Raw genomic sequence first — 17970 nt, 5'->3', positions numbered from 1 at the left:
GGCTTAACCAATGCTGTGTTGGAAATCACCCCTTATATTCTCTCATTCACTATTCCCTACATCACTCCACTATAGTCACACTTGAAGGAGTGAATAAAAATGACTGAGTGAATTCAGCCTGCCGCTTTTCATTTTTGCTGTTTTTATTTGAAACAGCAAACTGACCGCTCCAATAGTAATGACAAAAATATTTTAAACTCTTCCATGAAACTAGCATGTATAAGCAGCAATTCAACCATTTAATAGGCAGTTTAAAAGAAATTGATACCTCATATGTGATATTACGCTGGACCAGCGCAGTTTGGAAATTGGATGGATAATTGATTCAGCACCATCCTCTATGGTTTTGGACATGACTACAAATTATCCCCTCAAATAGTGCCTTATTTAAAGGGTATGGGGGCAATTTCAGACACAGCCCAACACTTATACCAGACAAAGTGCAAACTGTAAATGGTTTTATATACATAGGAAACAAAGGATTGTGCCTAATTACCAACACAACCCTGAACAGAATCCTCAAGTCAATCAGAAACCATGGAGACAAACAGGCTAGGACTGACTGGGATGGTGATTTAAGAAACATTGAATAAATGATCAAATGCTTCAATCGCTATAAAACACCAGAAGAAGAAAAAGAAGATCAAAATATAATGCTTCTCAATGAAAGATGATTTCTAAACTTCAGATATTGGATCAGTCTGATACATTTCAGTGCAATATAGGAAATTGGAATACTTTTTTTAATGAAAATATAGAATAATAGGTTTATTGAAAGATGTTACAATCCCTAATATTTGCACCACTTCTAATTCGGGAATTCTTGAAGGATGGCTGCTATAAGGCTATATGGCTACCATGACACATCATCAGTTGTGTACCTCAGCATCACAGGGTGTTTCAGCCAATTATCACAATACACCCTCCACTGAGGCAGGCCCACCACAGGTTGATCAAGCCTCGGTGTGTGTCACGCAGTTAGGCGTTCGCCTTAGCTGCCCAGGTAGTATCGCTCCTTTTCAGCCACAGCCAATGGCTCATACTCTCGGCGGTGATGGCCAGTTCTTTAATGGCTTGTCTGTAACCATGTTCCATGATTTTGACCTCCCTAAGCGTATTTGCTGTTGTGCTGGCTACAAAGCCCCTACACCCCACCTCCACTGGGCGCACCCTCATCTTCCATCCTCTGCTTCAGCTGCTAAGTTGGAGTAACGCAGCTTATTTCGCTCATACGCTTCTTCAATGGTATCTTTCCAGGGAAAAAAGGTCTGGTCGCAAGGTGGTTGTTGCAATCTCTAGAAGGAAAATAAGCTTCTGATCTAGGTCGACTCGCATCTGCTAGTCCCTGGCTGCATTCAATGGGGTCAGATCAAGGAGGAGCTTTCCCTCAGCTTGTCCCCCTCCTCCCGAACGATGGTAGGTGTCAGTGGACATCCTGGTTGCTGAAGGGTTGGGCGTTGATGGATGCCCGTTTACACTCCAGTTTGTCGGCTAGACAGCTGAGGACCTTGTTGTGTCTCCACGTGTATCTGCCTTGAGTGAGGCTGGTCCTACAGCCAACTAATTGATCACTAAACATTTAATCCATGTTCGCACGTGATTAGCATTATCTAGAGACCTCTGTGATTTAGAAATTACTGCCCCATATCTGAATTTTGCATGGCACATTCACACTTGACTTGTCAAGACTTGTAAATGTTTTTTTTTTTGTTATATATATAGCTGTATGAAATCATAAACAGTCATATGTATCGATATCGTTTTGATTGTTTTATAGTAGGAGTCAGATTTAATTTATCACGAGTGAGAAGCTGACAATATACGGCGGGAGATTCAGTTTTCAAGCTAAATGTAAAAGCGTTCATTTAAAGGACAACTCCAGGGAATTTTTAAGTTTATCTTGATGGTTATATCTTTGTGAGTACAGTCTATAGAAAAAAAACGAACTGGATTGGTGCTTGCAACACAGAGTTATAACAGTTAATGCCCAGAGCCCCCCCTCAGCTAAAACGGCGCTTTGGGGGCATAGGCGTAACGGGTGTCTTTGAGCCTCTTAACAGACACAAAATGCAATTAAAATGTCTGTTCAACATGAACAGGTCCCTTACATGACATTGAAATGCGTTTAGCCACATTGTAGCTTTAAAAACCAACACAAACTATTAATTACACATTAAAGGCATTTTAACTATATTTGTATTATTCATGTATTATGACCACTTGAACACTTTGAATTTTGAAAGTTGTAATATATAAATGAACTTACCTTGTTTAACATGTTATAGGGAGTCAAATTAGGCAAAGTATTCTAATGTGATAGCTATGCAAAAGCTCATATCTTTACAATGTTCAAATTTAACAGCTCACTAACAATATATATAAATATTTCTGCTCATTATTTCAAGATTACCTTCATGAGACTGAGGGAAAGCTGAGGTAAGTTTCTACATGCTGTGATAATATTTCACACTATCCTGTAGGAATCGACTTAAGTAAATGGTCTTAAGCATAGTCTTTAAAAGAAAATCTACCAATGCTAATTTATTCTCTTTACTTAAAATGTTTGAATAAAACAGCATCTATTCTGTATTTCCAGAAAATCAATGACAGTGTATGTTTATATTCATATACATAATCATCTGACAATGAGGAGTGTGTTTCTTCTGCTGAGTTTTCTGGTCGGTGTTCAGACCTTTTATTTCACGAGAAAATCTAATTCAAAAAATCATCAAGAGATCACAAGAATTGCCATTTTACGTGCTACGGCAAAAGTCTGCAAGACAGCTGTTCCATCATTTCAAATGGTAAGAAACTGACAAAACAATTGTCCATTTTACTTAATCATTTTAATTGCGATCTACTAAACTAAATTGCGATCTAACAAACTAAATTCTATTTCTCTTCTAAACTTTATTTATTTGCTCTAGATTAATGTGATTAACTAAAATGTCCAGGGTAATAGATTAAATCATGTAGCATGAGCGGGAACCATTCAAGTAGTTGAGAATCATTTTGACTAAGGTGCTGTCAGTTTCAATGATTTTCTCTTTTCTTTCCTATAAATATTCCTAATAACAAGAATGTTTTTTTTTGTTTTGTTTTTCTGAAGCCAGGAATACTGGATGTACACACACTGGCAAACGCTTGCCAAAAACAGCAGAATGAAAATCGTTTTGAAAGAGGTATACGAGTTGTTTGCTATTATAATGTGAAGACAGATGTCACTTATTCTGGGAATCCTGAATATCATTTTGATAATGAGAGGTTTGAGGATGGGAAACAGCTTATAATCAGTGGACTAAATACAACTATACAGTACATGAACAATACCAATTTTAATGATGCAAGAAAGACACTTGGGATAACCTTGCATACATTACAGGTAACTCCACTTCTCTGTTGTTAACTTAAGTCTGAACTGAGAATGCTGAAAAAAAAATTGAAGTATTAATTTGGATTGAGATTAACTGCAGGCAAGTTTGATTAATAGGTATTGATCATCTGATCTGGAAGTCTGTAAATTTACTAACTCATCTTGTAAACTATAAAGGATTTCTACAGTCACAGTAACTGGATTGAGCTGAGCAACACTGAACCCTGTACTGCCCTGATCAACCAGGATGAAAACATACCGAATCCTGCGGGTAAGTGTGTGTTTGTAACTACTTACCTATATTTCTCTATCACGACCACTATCGTCAAAGATGACAGACAATTAGCATACAGTTTGCATTGACGGTATGGTTCTCCCCTGTACCCTAGCATGGATTAGAGCAGGGAGCGCAGCGATAACCTCTTTAGGGTAAACACAACAGAACCATTATATAAATGTATTGCAGATATTCTAATGTTCTTAATGCCAATAATTAATGCAAAAACGTTATTCAAGAAAAACGAAGAGGAATATCAGAAGGCCAAGTCCTGACTGTGAACCCGAGGAGGAGCTGAGGAAGGACATATCAGTGAACAGCTGTCCAAATGAAGAGAGATTTAGTAGATGTGTGAATCTGTAGGATATGATTCTTCATATTATATTTGTTCAGAAAAGAAAAGCAAATGAGTCAAAAAGTTACAAGAAAATATCAAAAGGCAAACCCCCCTGAAACCGTAACCTCTCTCTTCTCAGACATGGTCTGAAAATGATATAGTCATGCACACTGGATGGGATACTGCGGTGGCTGTTGATGCTAGCAGCTTTGGTTTCTTATGTCACAAATCCAATGATGCTGGTAGTGACAATTCTATCTGAGCAATCAGTGATCTGCAGCGTTTGCATGTCACATTTTAACATTTCTCGCTTTCAACCTCAACCAGGGTGATACTATTTAAATGAACCTAACCGAGCTGTACCATGCAGTGGAAAAAGGCGAACAGACAGTCTATATATGATGATATGAGACAGCTAACAGACGGTTGGTTTAGTTTGTCTGCTTCCTGACCTGGGCCCTAGTGAGTCGAGGTTTAGCTCTAAGACTATGTGCCAAATTACTAGAGAGAAGAGCAGCACCAGCCCAGGAGGGATGAATGCCGTCTATCTTCAACAGGTCAGGTCTGCCCCAAAAACTTTTCCAATTGTCTATGAACACTGTTATTTTGCGGACACCACTTAGACAACCAGTCATTGAGAGATGATAGTCTGCTAAGTGTCTCATCACTTCGACGAACAGGAAGGAGTTCACACACCTCTTTAATACTAATTTCTTTAACATGTCTATTTCTTATTTTATATTTCTATGTAAATCGTTATATTGAACACACACATTCAGTATTTAATTGTAAATTTAATTGTTATTGTCTAACTCAGTCACAGTAATAAACGGTTGTCTTTCAAACTCCCTCTGCACGCGATAGGATAGCGCTACACCAACCAGAGCAACGAAGGTGAAGCAGAGCTCGTTGATAGATTAAACATTCGCCGTATCCGGTCAGCTAAACTCTGAACACATCTTCCCTTTTTAAGAATGACTTCAGTGCCGTTTTTTTTCAGAGAAAAGCTTAACTCCAAGTCTTCCAGAATCGCGGTCAAAGCTGATTCGAAAGACTGCCGCCGTTCGCCAGTTTCTGTGTTTACTAGAAGCACGCAAACGCAACTCGGCCGTAGTCATTATGGCCCCGCCCGCCGACTCTATACACGATGTGATTGGCCCGTCCAGAGTGAGGGGAATACAGCTCAGAAGGGTATTGAGAGTTGCTAGACGACACTCGCGGGCAAATTAAATTTGCTGCCGCTAGGGTGCGTCTAGATTTCTAGGCTACAATATTACAGCATTTTTATCAAATTAATGTAGCTTTGGTGAACATGAGACTTCTTTCAAAAACTCAAAAAATAAAATCTTCCTCTCCTCAAACTTGTGAACAGTAGTGTATTTTATATATTTTTATTTACAATATATTTTGGTATATATTACTATTTATACTATTCATCATTCAATGCCACATAGCAGATTAGATTTGAACAAAGAGCTGGAATATCATTATCTTAGTTTCTTAAGGAGCAAAAAAGCGTTGTGAGTGTTGAATAAACGCTTTAGAAATTTGGCGCTGAAACTTAAAGCTCCACTGTGTGATATTTTCCCCCATCTAGAGGTGTAAAGGTATATGACCATCCAGTGAATATTAGTTTCTGTTCCTCTCAATTCTGATTTCGTTTTAACTCCTACGGTGGCCGATTTAGTCCAAGATTAACATGGCAATCCCCCTCTTCACATTCGACACGGTGCCATCGAGTGTTAAAACGCGAAAGGCGAAGCTTGAATTTACGGGTATGTCCCTCTTTGGCTAATGTACTTTCAAGATGGAGGGGCAACATGGCGACCAGCATTCGAACCCCTCACCCGTATGTATTTTCAATGGCATATTATAAACTTACCAGAATACTTTATTACTTGAAAGAAGTAAATATACATTAATGAACATATATATATATATATATATATTTGAAAGAACTAAGTGTTTTTAGCTAAGAATAAACTAAAAAAGTTACACAGTGTATAGCTTTAACACAGATTATCACTAACTTCAGCCAATCAGCAAAAAATAAGTATTCATATACATTTTTCTAACAAAAAACAAGAACAAAAGAAGCATATTGTTTTTATATCGTATCTGAATGCTAAACACTCTTGTTTTCACTAGAAGTTCGGCAGCTGCATACAGAAAGCTGACAGAACTTAAATAGTAAATAGTTGTTGATATGGAAAGGGATACACAGTTGATTCTAGTTGTCTGTGTAAACTCACAGGTTACACTCCATCTATTACACCGGATGCAAACTGTGCGATGCAATGGGAAAAAAAAACATTAAAATCAGTCATTCTGTCTATATTAAATGTGCAGCTTGTCCTACTGACTACAAGACAAAAACATTTGGAAAGTTCACTTTATCTAAGGATGTCCCAATGTAGACAGCCTCGTTTGATAAAATGATAGAACAATTCAAATAAATGACGTTTTTTTTTTTTAAAACTGCAGTTAGAAATATATAAAGCAATATACGGTATATGTATTTATTTATTTACTTACTTACTTTCCCTCCAGGTAAGAATGAGTCTACATGTGAGGATAAGGCCGATGGAAAATCTGATATTATTAGGGCAGAGATTCTTCAGCAAAAGAAACTCACATCGGGATACACAAGAAAAAGCAGACCAGAGGGTAAAACTCTTAATCATATTCAGTGACTCCAAATGTTTGTCTGTTAGTGTTTGTACAAATAAAAAGACCATACTATCTTTATCTAACAGGAAAGTGCAGCCATGGAGGTTTCCGTGATTTCTCATGTGGTATTAATAAGGATTACAATACTTCTTGTCACGGTTCACTCCATAGCCGTGCTTCAGAGGTTGCCATTAAAGCCACTGTGCAACTCCTGGAGGAGATCTTGAGGAGAAGTGATCCCCTCAGTTTCTTCAGGTACACGTGCAGGCTTAAGTAACCCACCTAAAAAAGTTCACTTAGTCCACATAAGAGATTAAATGTCCCTTTAAAGAAACTGTCTGCTTTTTTCAGTTAGAGTCATGCTTTTTATACTATTCTTAAAGGACAACTCTGGTGAGAAATGACCCTAGGGGTAATTAACAGATGGTTACCGAGTAGATCGTTCTCTGGGATGCGTTTTCATGAAAATCAAACGTAAAGAGTTTTATCTCAGATTAGCTTATAGCGCTTGTCTATGGGGCACAGGGTAGTCACAGGTTAGTGAAATTAAATCGCTAGTTAATACCACTAACAAGGCTCAAAATAGCCTCACACTTACACGGTAGCATAATGAGGGTCCCTACATGCAAACCGAAGCATTGAGAACTTTGTAAGAGTACAAACAGTTTAATAAGAAGATACTTTATAAACAGAGTGCATTACGCATTCACTGACAGGCGCCATCTTGGCGAGTCGAGTTTTTTTCGAGTATGGGTCAGCTTGACGTTAATAGAGCGGAAGGTCCTTGTATGGGCCGTACGGGCTCTTCTCCCGGTAGGGTGCGGGCGCACGTGACTAGAGCGAGAGAGGAAATGCACGCCCATAAACACTCTCAGCTGCAGATCCAGTCGTCTGTGAACACTAATGTCGGTTATAGTCCGCGGCACGCTCCACTTCATTCCTCCACTTTGACATTAAGCGACTTCAACGCTTCAGCACAGCATTCCGGGAAGGCAGCGCTGCATTTGAACCGATTTGAACGCAGAAATGACGGGAAGCTTCACAACATCACTTCAGTCGCATCGCTAAGTGGATCTCCACACTCCAAGAAGTGTGTTTTTGACGGAGCGGTCCCAGCGATAAAGGTTCGGTCCTGCTTTGGAAGCAGCCGGTGAGTTAAATCTGCTTCAAATGTCTGTGCTGTCGGCTATCGTCGCGTGAGTAAACATCAGTAAACGACACGATCACTTCGACACGATTTTCACTCCCATCCCATCCCGCTCCTGGTAAACTGACTCCCACTCCCATCCCGCTCCTGTTTAAATTGACTCCCGCTCCTGTACCGCTCCCATATATTTTTTTCTTCAATTAGTGTTTAATACATAGCGTTTGATTTAATCTGCTCTCCATCCTGTTTTAGACCAATTGCTGAGCCCCTGTTTCTAGATTTTCTCCAGAAAATGGAAGACAGTAAATAAAAGAAAATAGTTCACACCATGTCTACAATAGTTTAATAAATCCAAACAGCACATAAAGCTGCATTTTACTCATTTATTGTTGAGTAAACAATACATTTATAGTTTACATTTACAGTTTTAGTTATAGTTCTTAGAGCACTGCTCTTTGAATTCGGGCGGGAAGGCTTGACAAAAACTTTTGAGTGTGCGTCCTTATATGACGTACACAGCGCGCGCCTTCACCACTGAAGAGCGCACACAGCGCTCACATGCACCAAGCTATAATGTTGACAAGAGAGGAAAATACATTTTTCTGAAGGATAAACTTTTTATTTCGTAAGAAGTTATGAAGATAATGTTGGCATAATGACACTGTCCTAAAGCTACCTTCAACTGCGCCTGACATTAGAATTAATTTTTTTTATGAGATGATTATTACACTTTACAACAAATAAATATCTTTTATAAAACCGTATAAGTCCCAAAGACAGTAAGATAAGTCCTGGTGGCCGTTGAGAGTTGCTATGGCATCCGTAAACAAATCCCAGCTGCTGGAGAGGACCGCGTCGACATCGGATGCGGTAGACAAACTGAAAGCTTTATATTCGAATACATTGCTTGATATTTGATATCCGTTCAAATTAGTTTTTTTTCCAAAAATGACAGCCCTAGTAGGTGTATTAAAAGGAAACTACAAAATGTTGCATTTACTTTTTTTTTCTTTTTTCGTCTTTGCTATTGGTTGATTCCCGCTCCCGTCTGCTCCCGTTAACCATTTATCCTGTACCGTCCAAATCCCGTGATTAATAGCAAAGATGACTCCCATCCTGCAGGAATCCCACGGGAATCCCGTGACCCGTGGGATTCACGGAAAAATGTCAGCCTCTATCGCGTGCTTCGTCATTCAAATGCGCTAACGGACTCTATTGTTGTTCTCTGTATAACGTTACACTAGTCTGACGTGCAAAACCGTTTTGCTTGCTACTGCTAAGGTTTAGTCGCATACAATAGTCCATAAACCGAATCATGTCCTCATACACTGCGAGTAAACACACACAAATGTTGACAGGCCACTAAATACAGTCCATACCACAGAGACGGACGTCCTGCTGCTGCTTCTCCTGTTCAGTTTATTTCAGCCTCCGAATGATTCTGGATCATTATCTGTATTAGCTGAGATCGAAAGCAAGGGTTTCTCCACGCTTGAGGACGTCACCACTCGGTACAGCCTATATTTCTTTTATAAATATAATAAAACTAAAGACTTTTCGGAGATATGAAGGATGCAATACTACTCTATAGGTACTCAAGATTGACATGAGATTGACTGAAACTGAGTTTCCCCCCCCCCCCCCCCCCTTTAAGTTTGTGAAATGTAATAACATGGACATTTTTATTTATTTATTTTCTCTGTTGCGTTCAGTGCTTTCTTCCGGAAACAACGGACCATATGAGATTCCAAGTCACAGTTCATCACTTAGCAGAGTGCTCATGGCTCGACTAGTCGAGACTGTTTTCCAAGATGGCGCCTGTCAGTGAATGCGTAATGCACTGTGTTTATAAAGTATCTTCTTATTAAACTGTTTGTACACTTACAAAGTTCTCAATACTTCGGTTTGCATGTAGGGACCCTCATTAGTTCAAGATGTTAGCAGTGAATTTTATATATATACACACAACACTTTTTTGCTAAACAGCAACTGTGGCTAGTGGTTTTCCTAAGTTACTAACACTCAGCATTTTCACTGACCAAAATTACAATAAATGTCATTCTTAAAGCAGCACTGGGTAACTTTTGCTCTCGGGGTCCCCCTAAAGTTGGGGAAAAAAAATGTCCTCAGCTACTGTCGTAAACTCTGTCATCCTACAACAATGGATGCCATCGCGCGTGCATTTGTTGACATGACAACCCTGATAGCCCTGAACTAGTGATGCGTGGGTCGTCTCATAACCCGTGGACCCCGTATGTCTATTTAATGGTCATGGGTGCGGGACGGGTTGTAAAAATATATACAGTGGTGCGGGGCGGGCCAAATAACTTCATAAAAGCGTCCCGCGGGTCGGTGCAGCACTAACAGTTCCCCTGAACACTGCAGGAGGAGTTCACATGCAGGAGTTCTTCTGGCGGCGCGTGTGAAATGTCTTCATCCCAGGTAACGTTACAGTCAGTGGCATATGTTTCAGCATGTCATATGAATATAATTTCATGGGTTTTATTTTTTTCAAACGCCAAATAATCGCGATGCTCACGTTTACAAGCCAGCGTCATTATAGTAGTCTATTGGTTAGCGTTTTCCAGAATCTATATGATACTTCAGTTCAGTGTTTGAGTGGTAGGTAATCACCGTAACAAGCAGGACAGCATCGGTCGGGCACGCCTCCTTCAGCTCATGCCGACGAGCAAACGCTGGTCACATGTTGATCCTCGTCCTGCCTTTAATCCCATCAATTTTTCGTTTCCTCTTATTGCTTTCCTCCAACAAAACCTTTTCTTTCTTATTTGTCTGTGCTGCTTCGGACATCAATCAATCAACTTTATTTATAAAGCGCTTTTACAATCACGATTGTGTCAAAGCAGCTTCACAGTGTCAAACAGGATAATATTGCAACAATATTAGATTTGGCTGTACAGTCGTTCTGGAGAAAACAGTGATGTTATCAGCTTATTTTAATTTATCATATAGCGACAATGTTGGCAGATCAGTATTATAGTTTATAGAATTAAATAAAACCTAATTCATAAATTTTATCTGTTTAACTAGTTGAATAACTTTAATCATATTTTTAGTGTCCCCAACTGAGCAAGCCAAGCCAAAGGCGACAGTGGCAAGGAACCAAAACTCCATCAGGACATGATGGAGAAAAATAAACCTTGGGAGAAACCAGACTCAGTCGGGGTGCCAGTTCTCCTCTGGCCTATTAACACACCGTGTAAGATTATTATTCTGGCAACCTTACAGGTCAGAAATTATATTAGATCGGAATATTCAAAATGTCAGGGTATCGCGCAAGAGACGGGTTTAGCATTTTTTTGTTTGTTAAATTAAAGTTTTAATTTTTTTAAGTGACGACCAAAAGCGGCCAGCGGCCGACAGTGAGTTAACCGCATATTTAATCGATTTAGTCTCTCAAATCAACTCTTGACTTGTCTTGCCTATAATAAAATCCATAAAACACTTCAAGCATCACAATGTTAGTTAATTTCGCCAACTATTACCACCACAGTAAAGGCATTTCTGACGAGCTGAGGCAAGCTGATTCTGCTCGCGGCTCTCGCAAACGGAGCTAAACAAATAAAATTAAAAAAAGAAAATGCAGGTTGTCTTATAGCCTACCTTACACCTACGCAAATGAATATAAATCCGATCTTCAATTCCCGTGGTATGCTCATTTAACGGAGTTTACAGCAACGGAAGCAAAAGATTGAAGATCGCATTTTATTCAGCAGCTCATTTCAAATTCAAAGACCACATAAGAGAGCGTGACCTAAGCGCACTGGTAAGATCATTTAGTCTCATTCAATTTTATTGAAGATGATTGTGTTTTTGATCATCTTAGACTTATTTTAAGTTTCATTTACGGCCATTTGCGTTGGCTTGCAGTAGTCATTTGCGGCGATGCGTGTTGCAGCACCATCATATCTATCTGACTACAACATATATAGCCCATAACACATTGTGACACATAATGACATTTTCATGTTTGAAAGTCTGTAACATAAATGCAGACAGGCCTAATTGTAATAATAAAAAACAACATAATTATCGACTTTGAAATATTAAACCAGTCAATACAGAACGAAATATTCTGTAGCCTTTTGCCGTCAATACATATGGATATGGCATGGGCCGGCTACTGCCGACGTTGTCTTTGCTGTATCAATAGGCAATATATTTATATTTAACATGAAGTATAGGGCTTCCCTGTACTTTAATAGCAGTAGACGCCCCGCGGATGAGACGCAAGAGAAACACCACGCTCACACCACGCTTGCAGTGTGTCTCCGGCCTTAACTCTAGCAGCTGCGCTGAAGAAACGCGCGCTGCTGCTGCTGGCGCGGACTCTGAACCTATGCTCTGAACACTGTGCGAGCCATCTTGACAGTCGCGTTAGCTATTATGGTCTCGTGTTGTTACCAACGAGGGCTTGACAGAGCAGTCATCAAGTGTTAGACAGTATTCTCGGTTACTACTTGTGGAGCTTTTCTGTCCAATAATTAAAAATTCTGAATTCTGTTTTATCTTAATTAAGTTGCAGGAAATTACTATTCATCCACTTTTTTATATCAGCTATGCATTGATCCTCGTCATGACTATATTATCCGACGAACAAAGTTGGGCTCGCACGTCTGAATGTAAGGAAGTGTGTGTGTTGGTGGAAGTGATGTGTATGCTGTAAAGCAGTCGAATTTTGTAGTTCTTTTTGTTCTCGGGTTACTACCCGAAACCCGAAGTTTAAAAGTACGATTAAAAACGATACAGACCCCATCAGGCTATGGCAGACGTGTCATTCAACCTATTGTAAGACGATGTATCATCACAAGAGTCTTGAAAATATATGAAGGTTGAAAAGTTACCTAGTGCTGATTTAAAAAAAAAAAAAAAAAAGCAAATTTAGACTTACATGATACAGTGTGTGTAATTTTTCATTTAAATTTTTGCAACCTTATATTATCTGAGGCAATGAGTCATAAGATCTTAATGCAGAGCTGGTCTGAAAACTCTTTGCATTTTTAAAGTTGTATGTTTTAATTGTTTCAGCATGCTTTTTTAATTCTTAATGCTTTTTAAATTGACTTTCAATACACTAAATCAAGTATTTGAAGAAATATTCATGTTGTGTTTTGAACTACTTGTGCTAAGGTCTCATTTTACAGTGTATGAAATGTATAAAACAATATATGCAGATGGAGTAAACTAAGTATCACGTGTGTTTTTTTTTTTCATTTCTCAGACTGGTGGGACTTGATGAAAGACCAGTGGAGGGAAAATTGATAGCTCTTCTATTTTCTGCCTTTAGAAATAGATATCCAGATGCAAGTGAGGATGACAATGAAGTTGTGGAAGAGCCAATGGATTGACACTTACAAAACATCCAGGCATTTTAATATCTTTGTTGGTTTCATCTCTTCTATGTCTTTTTCCTCTAATGATTAAATGTGGTGAATCAAAAAAAAAAAAAAACGCTCAGTTCAGCTCTGCTTGTTTTAATGCTTTTATATCTGTTCAAAGTTACAAATAGCAATAATAACTACAGCTCTGAAAAAATTAAGTGACCACTTAACATTAAGAAATCCATGTTAAGTGGTCTCTTATTTTTTTCCAGCGCTGTATCATCTGGCAAGATTAGGTCAAAGAAACTGTCATTAAGACATATTACAACTTCGCCTGTACTTGTGTTAAAATTGCCATTTTTATTCTCTGACTGTTGATTTGGGATTTTCAAACTTTCAATGATAAGACTTTTTTCATTAAATCATATTATGCAAATTAACCTGTCTCTGTAAAATACTTTACAGTTGTTGTACTAATGTTAGTTTGAACCACCTATTTTATTTCTGTTTCAATCTTGTTTCCTTATGTAATTTTTCTAATGTAGAAAATGTATCTTGATTTAAGAATCTGTAGATATTTTCACTGGAAACAACAAGAGGTAACTACCACAGCTGTTAAATAAATTCCCAATACATTTGGTCATCTTTATGTCCTACAAATACAAAGGTACCAGTTCTTATTTTTCCTGTTGTATTTTACTGTTCTGCCCGTTTTCACCTCTGTGAATATTTAAGAATTAAACTTACGTTTGTCCCGGAAGTAAGCCGACATCCTTTTGTTGGGTGCTGTTGCCATGGTGAATCATAATATCTGAGCTTTTATAGTTAGGGTGTATGTGCTTAACTCAGAGTCAGTTTACTCAGAGTTAACTGAACTACCTCAATTCAGCTGTTCTGAAACCCAAAACTTAGAGTTTCCCATCTCAGGGTAAAGCCCTATTCACACAGGATTAGTATTACCTGGTGACCTCTAGTCATTTGTAATAATTGCGGGGGTTGTCTGTGATCCAGATGTGGGCCGGATCAGCATTACACATGTGCCAGATGTGGGCTGGATCAGCATTACACATGTGCCAGATGTGGGCTGGATCAGAATTACACATGTGCCAGATGTGGGCTGGATCAGCATTACACATGTGCCAGATGTGGGCTGGATCAGCATTACACATGTGCCAGATGTGGGCTGGATCAGAATTACACATGTGCCAGATGTGGGCTGGATCAGCATTACACATGTGCCAGATGTGGGCCGGATCAGCATTACATGTGCTAGATGTGGGCCGTATCAGCATTACACATATGCCAGATGTGGGCCGGATCAGTATTCCACATGTGCCAGATGTGGGCCAGATCAGTATTCCACATGTGCCAGATGTGGGCTGGATCAGCATTACACATGAGCCAGATGTGGGCTGGATCAGCATTACACATGTGCCAGATGTGGGCCAGATCAGCATTACACATGTGCCAGATGTGGGCCAGATCAGCATTACACATGTGCCAGATGTGGGCCAGATCAGCATTACACATGTGCCAGATGTGGGCCAGATCAGCATTACACATGTGCCAGATGTGGGCCAGTGAAAACAGAAACTCGGATCCTGAACGGGTTTGAGTTCTGATGGAGTTGTTCATACATTTATAAAAGAGAGCGATTTTGCAGCTGTTTGAAGGGGAAGGAAAAGTCCTCATTTATCACACCTGATTCAACTCATCAGCTCATTAGTAGACACTGAACTACACTGGGTGTGTCTGATAAGGGCAGGTTTGAAAACCCCTGGACTATATGACTCCTGCCCATCGTCATGTGAACACTGACCAGGACATCCGCAAGTCTTAACCCGTCTACAGTCCCTGACAAAAGTCTTGTCGCGTGTGTACAAATTGACCTAAAGTGCCGCTGAAATATATTTCTAATCAAGATTTTTTTTTACAAGAAATGGCTCATTTTAATCCCACCAGCTTTTGTGATAATGTTTCAGTGAAAAACTAAACTTTCAAAAAGTATTCTAATAATGGATCAATTAGGTCTCAAGTGTGTATAAAAAGAACCCCAGTACACTAGACCTTCACATCAACTGCAACTAGACCTCTGCAAACATGCCTAAGATTCACCCTGAGACTAAAGTTTTGATTATCAAGAGGCTGAAGACCAGATCCACTGCTGATGTGGCAGACACCTTCAATGTGTCTCAGCATCAAGTACAGAGGATAAAAAAAAGATTTGAAGAGACTGGAGACGTTTTTGACAAGCCCAGGTCAGGCTGACCCCGCAAGACAACTGCTCGAGAGGACCGTTTGTTGGCTCGAAAATCCAAGGCCAGCCCATTTTCCACTGCAGCAGAGCTCCACGAGACCTGGTCACCTGAAGTCCCTGTGTCAACCAGAACAGTTTGTCGGATTCTGTCTCGAAATGGCCTCCATGGTCGAATCAGTGCCCAGAAGCCAGCACTAAACAAAAGACAATTGAAAAACCGTGTGGCACTTGCCAAGGCCCACAGCCTGCTAAAAGGATGGACGCAGGAAAAGTGGCAGAAGGTGGATTTTTCAGATTAATCTTCTGTTGAATTACACCACAGTCGCCGCAAATATTGCAGGAGACCTACTGGAGCCAGAATGGATCCGAGATTCACCCAGAAAACAGTGAAGTTTGGTGGCGGAAAAATCATGGTCTGGGGTTACATCCAGTATGGGGGTGTGCGAGAGATCTGCAGGGTGGAAGGCAACATCAATAGTCTAAAATACCAAGAAATCTTAGCTACCTCTTATATTCCCAACCATAAAAGAGGCCAAATTCTGCAGCAGGACGGTGCTCCATCGCATACTTCCATCTCCACATCAAAGTTCCTCAAGGCGAAGAAGATCAAGATGCTCCAGGATTGGCCAGCCCAGTCACCAGACATGAACATCATTGAGCATATGTGGGGTAGGATGAAAGAGGACGCATGGAAGAAGAAACCAAAGAATATTGATGAACTCTGGGAGGCATGCAAGACTGCTTTCTTAGCTATTCCTGATGACTTCATCAATAAATTGTATGAATCCTTGCCAAACCGCATGGATGCAGTCCTTCAAGCTCATGGAAGTCATACAAGATATTAAATTTGGATCTCACAGCACCACAACTTAATTTGCTGACATATTTTTGTATTTGCAGTAAATTTGTTCAATTTCTGTATAGGCGACAAAACTTTTGTCTTGCCAAAATTGGACCTTTCTGTCTTGATTAAATGATAAATATTTTTTCTATGAAAATTATTTATTTCAGTGCATTAAACATCATTTGGGAGGCTTTTCATATGAGCTATTTCTAACACCAATGAATTAATTAAAAGTCAGGTTAATATCAGGTATTTCTAGAAAATAGATAAGCGACAAGACTTTTGTCAGGGACTGTAGACGGCACTCTACTCGTCCCTGACAGCTGCTGAAAGAGGCTTGAATCAGTCATTCATCAGTTTGGACTGTGCTAAGTGCGTTATGTTCTGCGTGCCTTACGAAAGACCTAACATTATAGTTAAGGTAAGCGCATTGTTCTTGTTATTTTCTGTTGGTGGATTATTGTACAGTATCAATGAATGAGGCATTTTGGCAGTGGTTTGTGCATGTGCCTGCTAATTTCGTAATTTATTTTTTCGTTCTTATATTTGGCACTTTTTGCACTTAAAATAGTACTTACATTATAGTACATAAATAGTACATTATACACGGTTTTCTGAGGATTGCATTTGGACAGCTTCCAACTGGATATTTTAGTCATATTTGCAAATTCTCTTTAATGTATTCCCTGTTTTGATCAATTTGTTTCAACACTAGATATACATAACCTATTTGATGAGATAAAATGTTACTTCTCAATCTTGATTGGTATGGCAATACCAGTTAGCTCATGCAATTTTGATGAGCTTTTGGACTGGAAGTCATCGACCAAATCTGCCAACACTGAGGGTCAGGGTCCCCATAAACAAACTATCAACAGCTTGGAGAGTCTGCACAGATTTCATCTAGCACATTTGTGCCACACACTCTGCATTTAGCCTCATATGCTGGACTCAATCTCTTGGTGTGTGGGTCCACATCTGGTGCATGCTTCTGATGTGCAGTTGGCTTTCTCTTATTTGGCGAATGAACAGTGTGGCTCTAAAGGGCTTGTTTTTGTGTTTTGCTCCTTTGGTCATGTCAAATGCATGCACTTTCTTTTTTCGCTCATGCCGTTATGTTTATTCTTTCTTTGGCAATCTCAGACTCTTCGCTCAAATTCTGTCACACACTTAAGTTTTTATTTTTATGATGTCGCACTCTGACTCTCAAAATTCACAATGTTGCTCTTTTTCCTGAGCTCTGTGTCAAACTTATCAATCTGCATTGGCCCATCATGCATGCCCAGAGCTGATGTCTCTTCGGTGTGTGCAGTAGTTTCTGAAAGCTTCCAGCATCTTTTCAACTGTTACTTCTTCTGGTGCTCCTTTTGCTATTTCAAAAGTGTTGTAAATGCAGCTTTTTCCCGTAGCCTTGACTTGACTTTATTTATTCCCGCCCTTCTTCCCGATGTCCTGACTGTTCCTCATCATGATGACAATAGCCAGCTCTTCTGACATGTCATGTTTTCTTTACATGGGTTTACTCATGACACTAGACACTATTTAGTTGTCTTTTATTTCAGCACATAAACACACACTGTCAGAGATTAACCATTAGCCCTCTTAAACTTTATAACACTGCCCTCTAGTGGGGCATTGGTATACTTGCTTCAATAAACACAGGTATATTTACTTCAATAGCCTATACGAACATGCATATACTACACTTATACTAACAGAAGAA

The 17970-nt window shown here is 39.4% G+C and overlaps 1 protein-coding gene across 1 annotated transcript; it reads left to right on the top strand.

Annotated features, from left to right (window-relative positions):
• The first annotated feature begins 3269 nt into the window (after positions 1-3269).
• On the top strand, positions 3270-13173 carry LOC137048288 (von Willebrand factor A domain-containing protein 7-like). Its single transcript, XM_067426400.1, has 5 exons — positions 3270-3382; positions 3551-3644; positions 6538-6654; positions 6744-6912; positions 13047-13173. The coding sequence occupies exons 1-5, from the start codon at positions 3320-3322 to the stop codon at positions 13171-13173; spliced, it is 570 nt and encodes a 189-aa protein (XP_067282501.1). The 5' UTR covers positions 3270-3319.
• Positions 13174-17970: the final 4797 nt, after the last annotated feature.

The sequence above is a fragment of the Pseudorasbora parva genome, chromosome 2 (genome assembly GCF_024679245.1).
Source record: "Pseudorasbora parva isolate DD20220531a chromosome 2, ASM2467924v1, whole genome shotgun sequence".
In the NCBI taxonomy this organism is placed as follows: Eukaryota; Metazoa; Chordata; class Actinopteri; order Cypriniformes; family Gobionidae; genus Pseudorasbora; species Pseudorasbora parva.
Note: the sequence above shows the minus strand (reverse complement) of the source record. Positions and strands in the feature narration are given on the sequence as shown.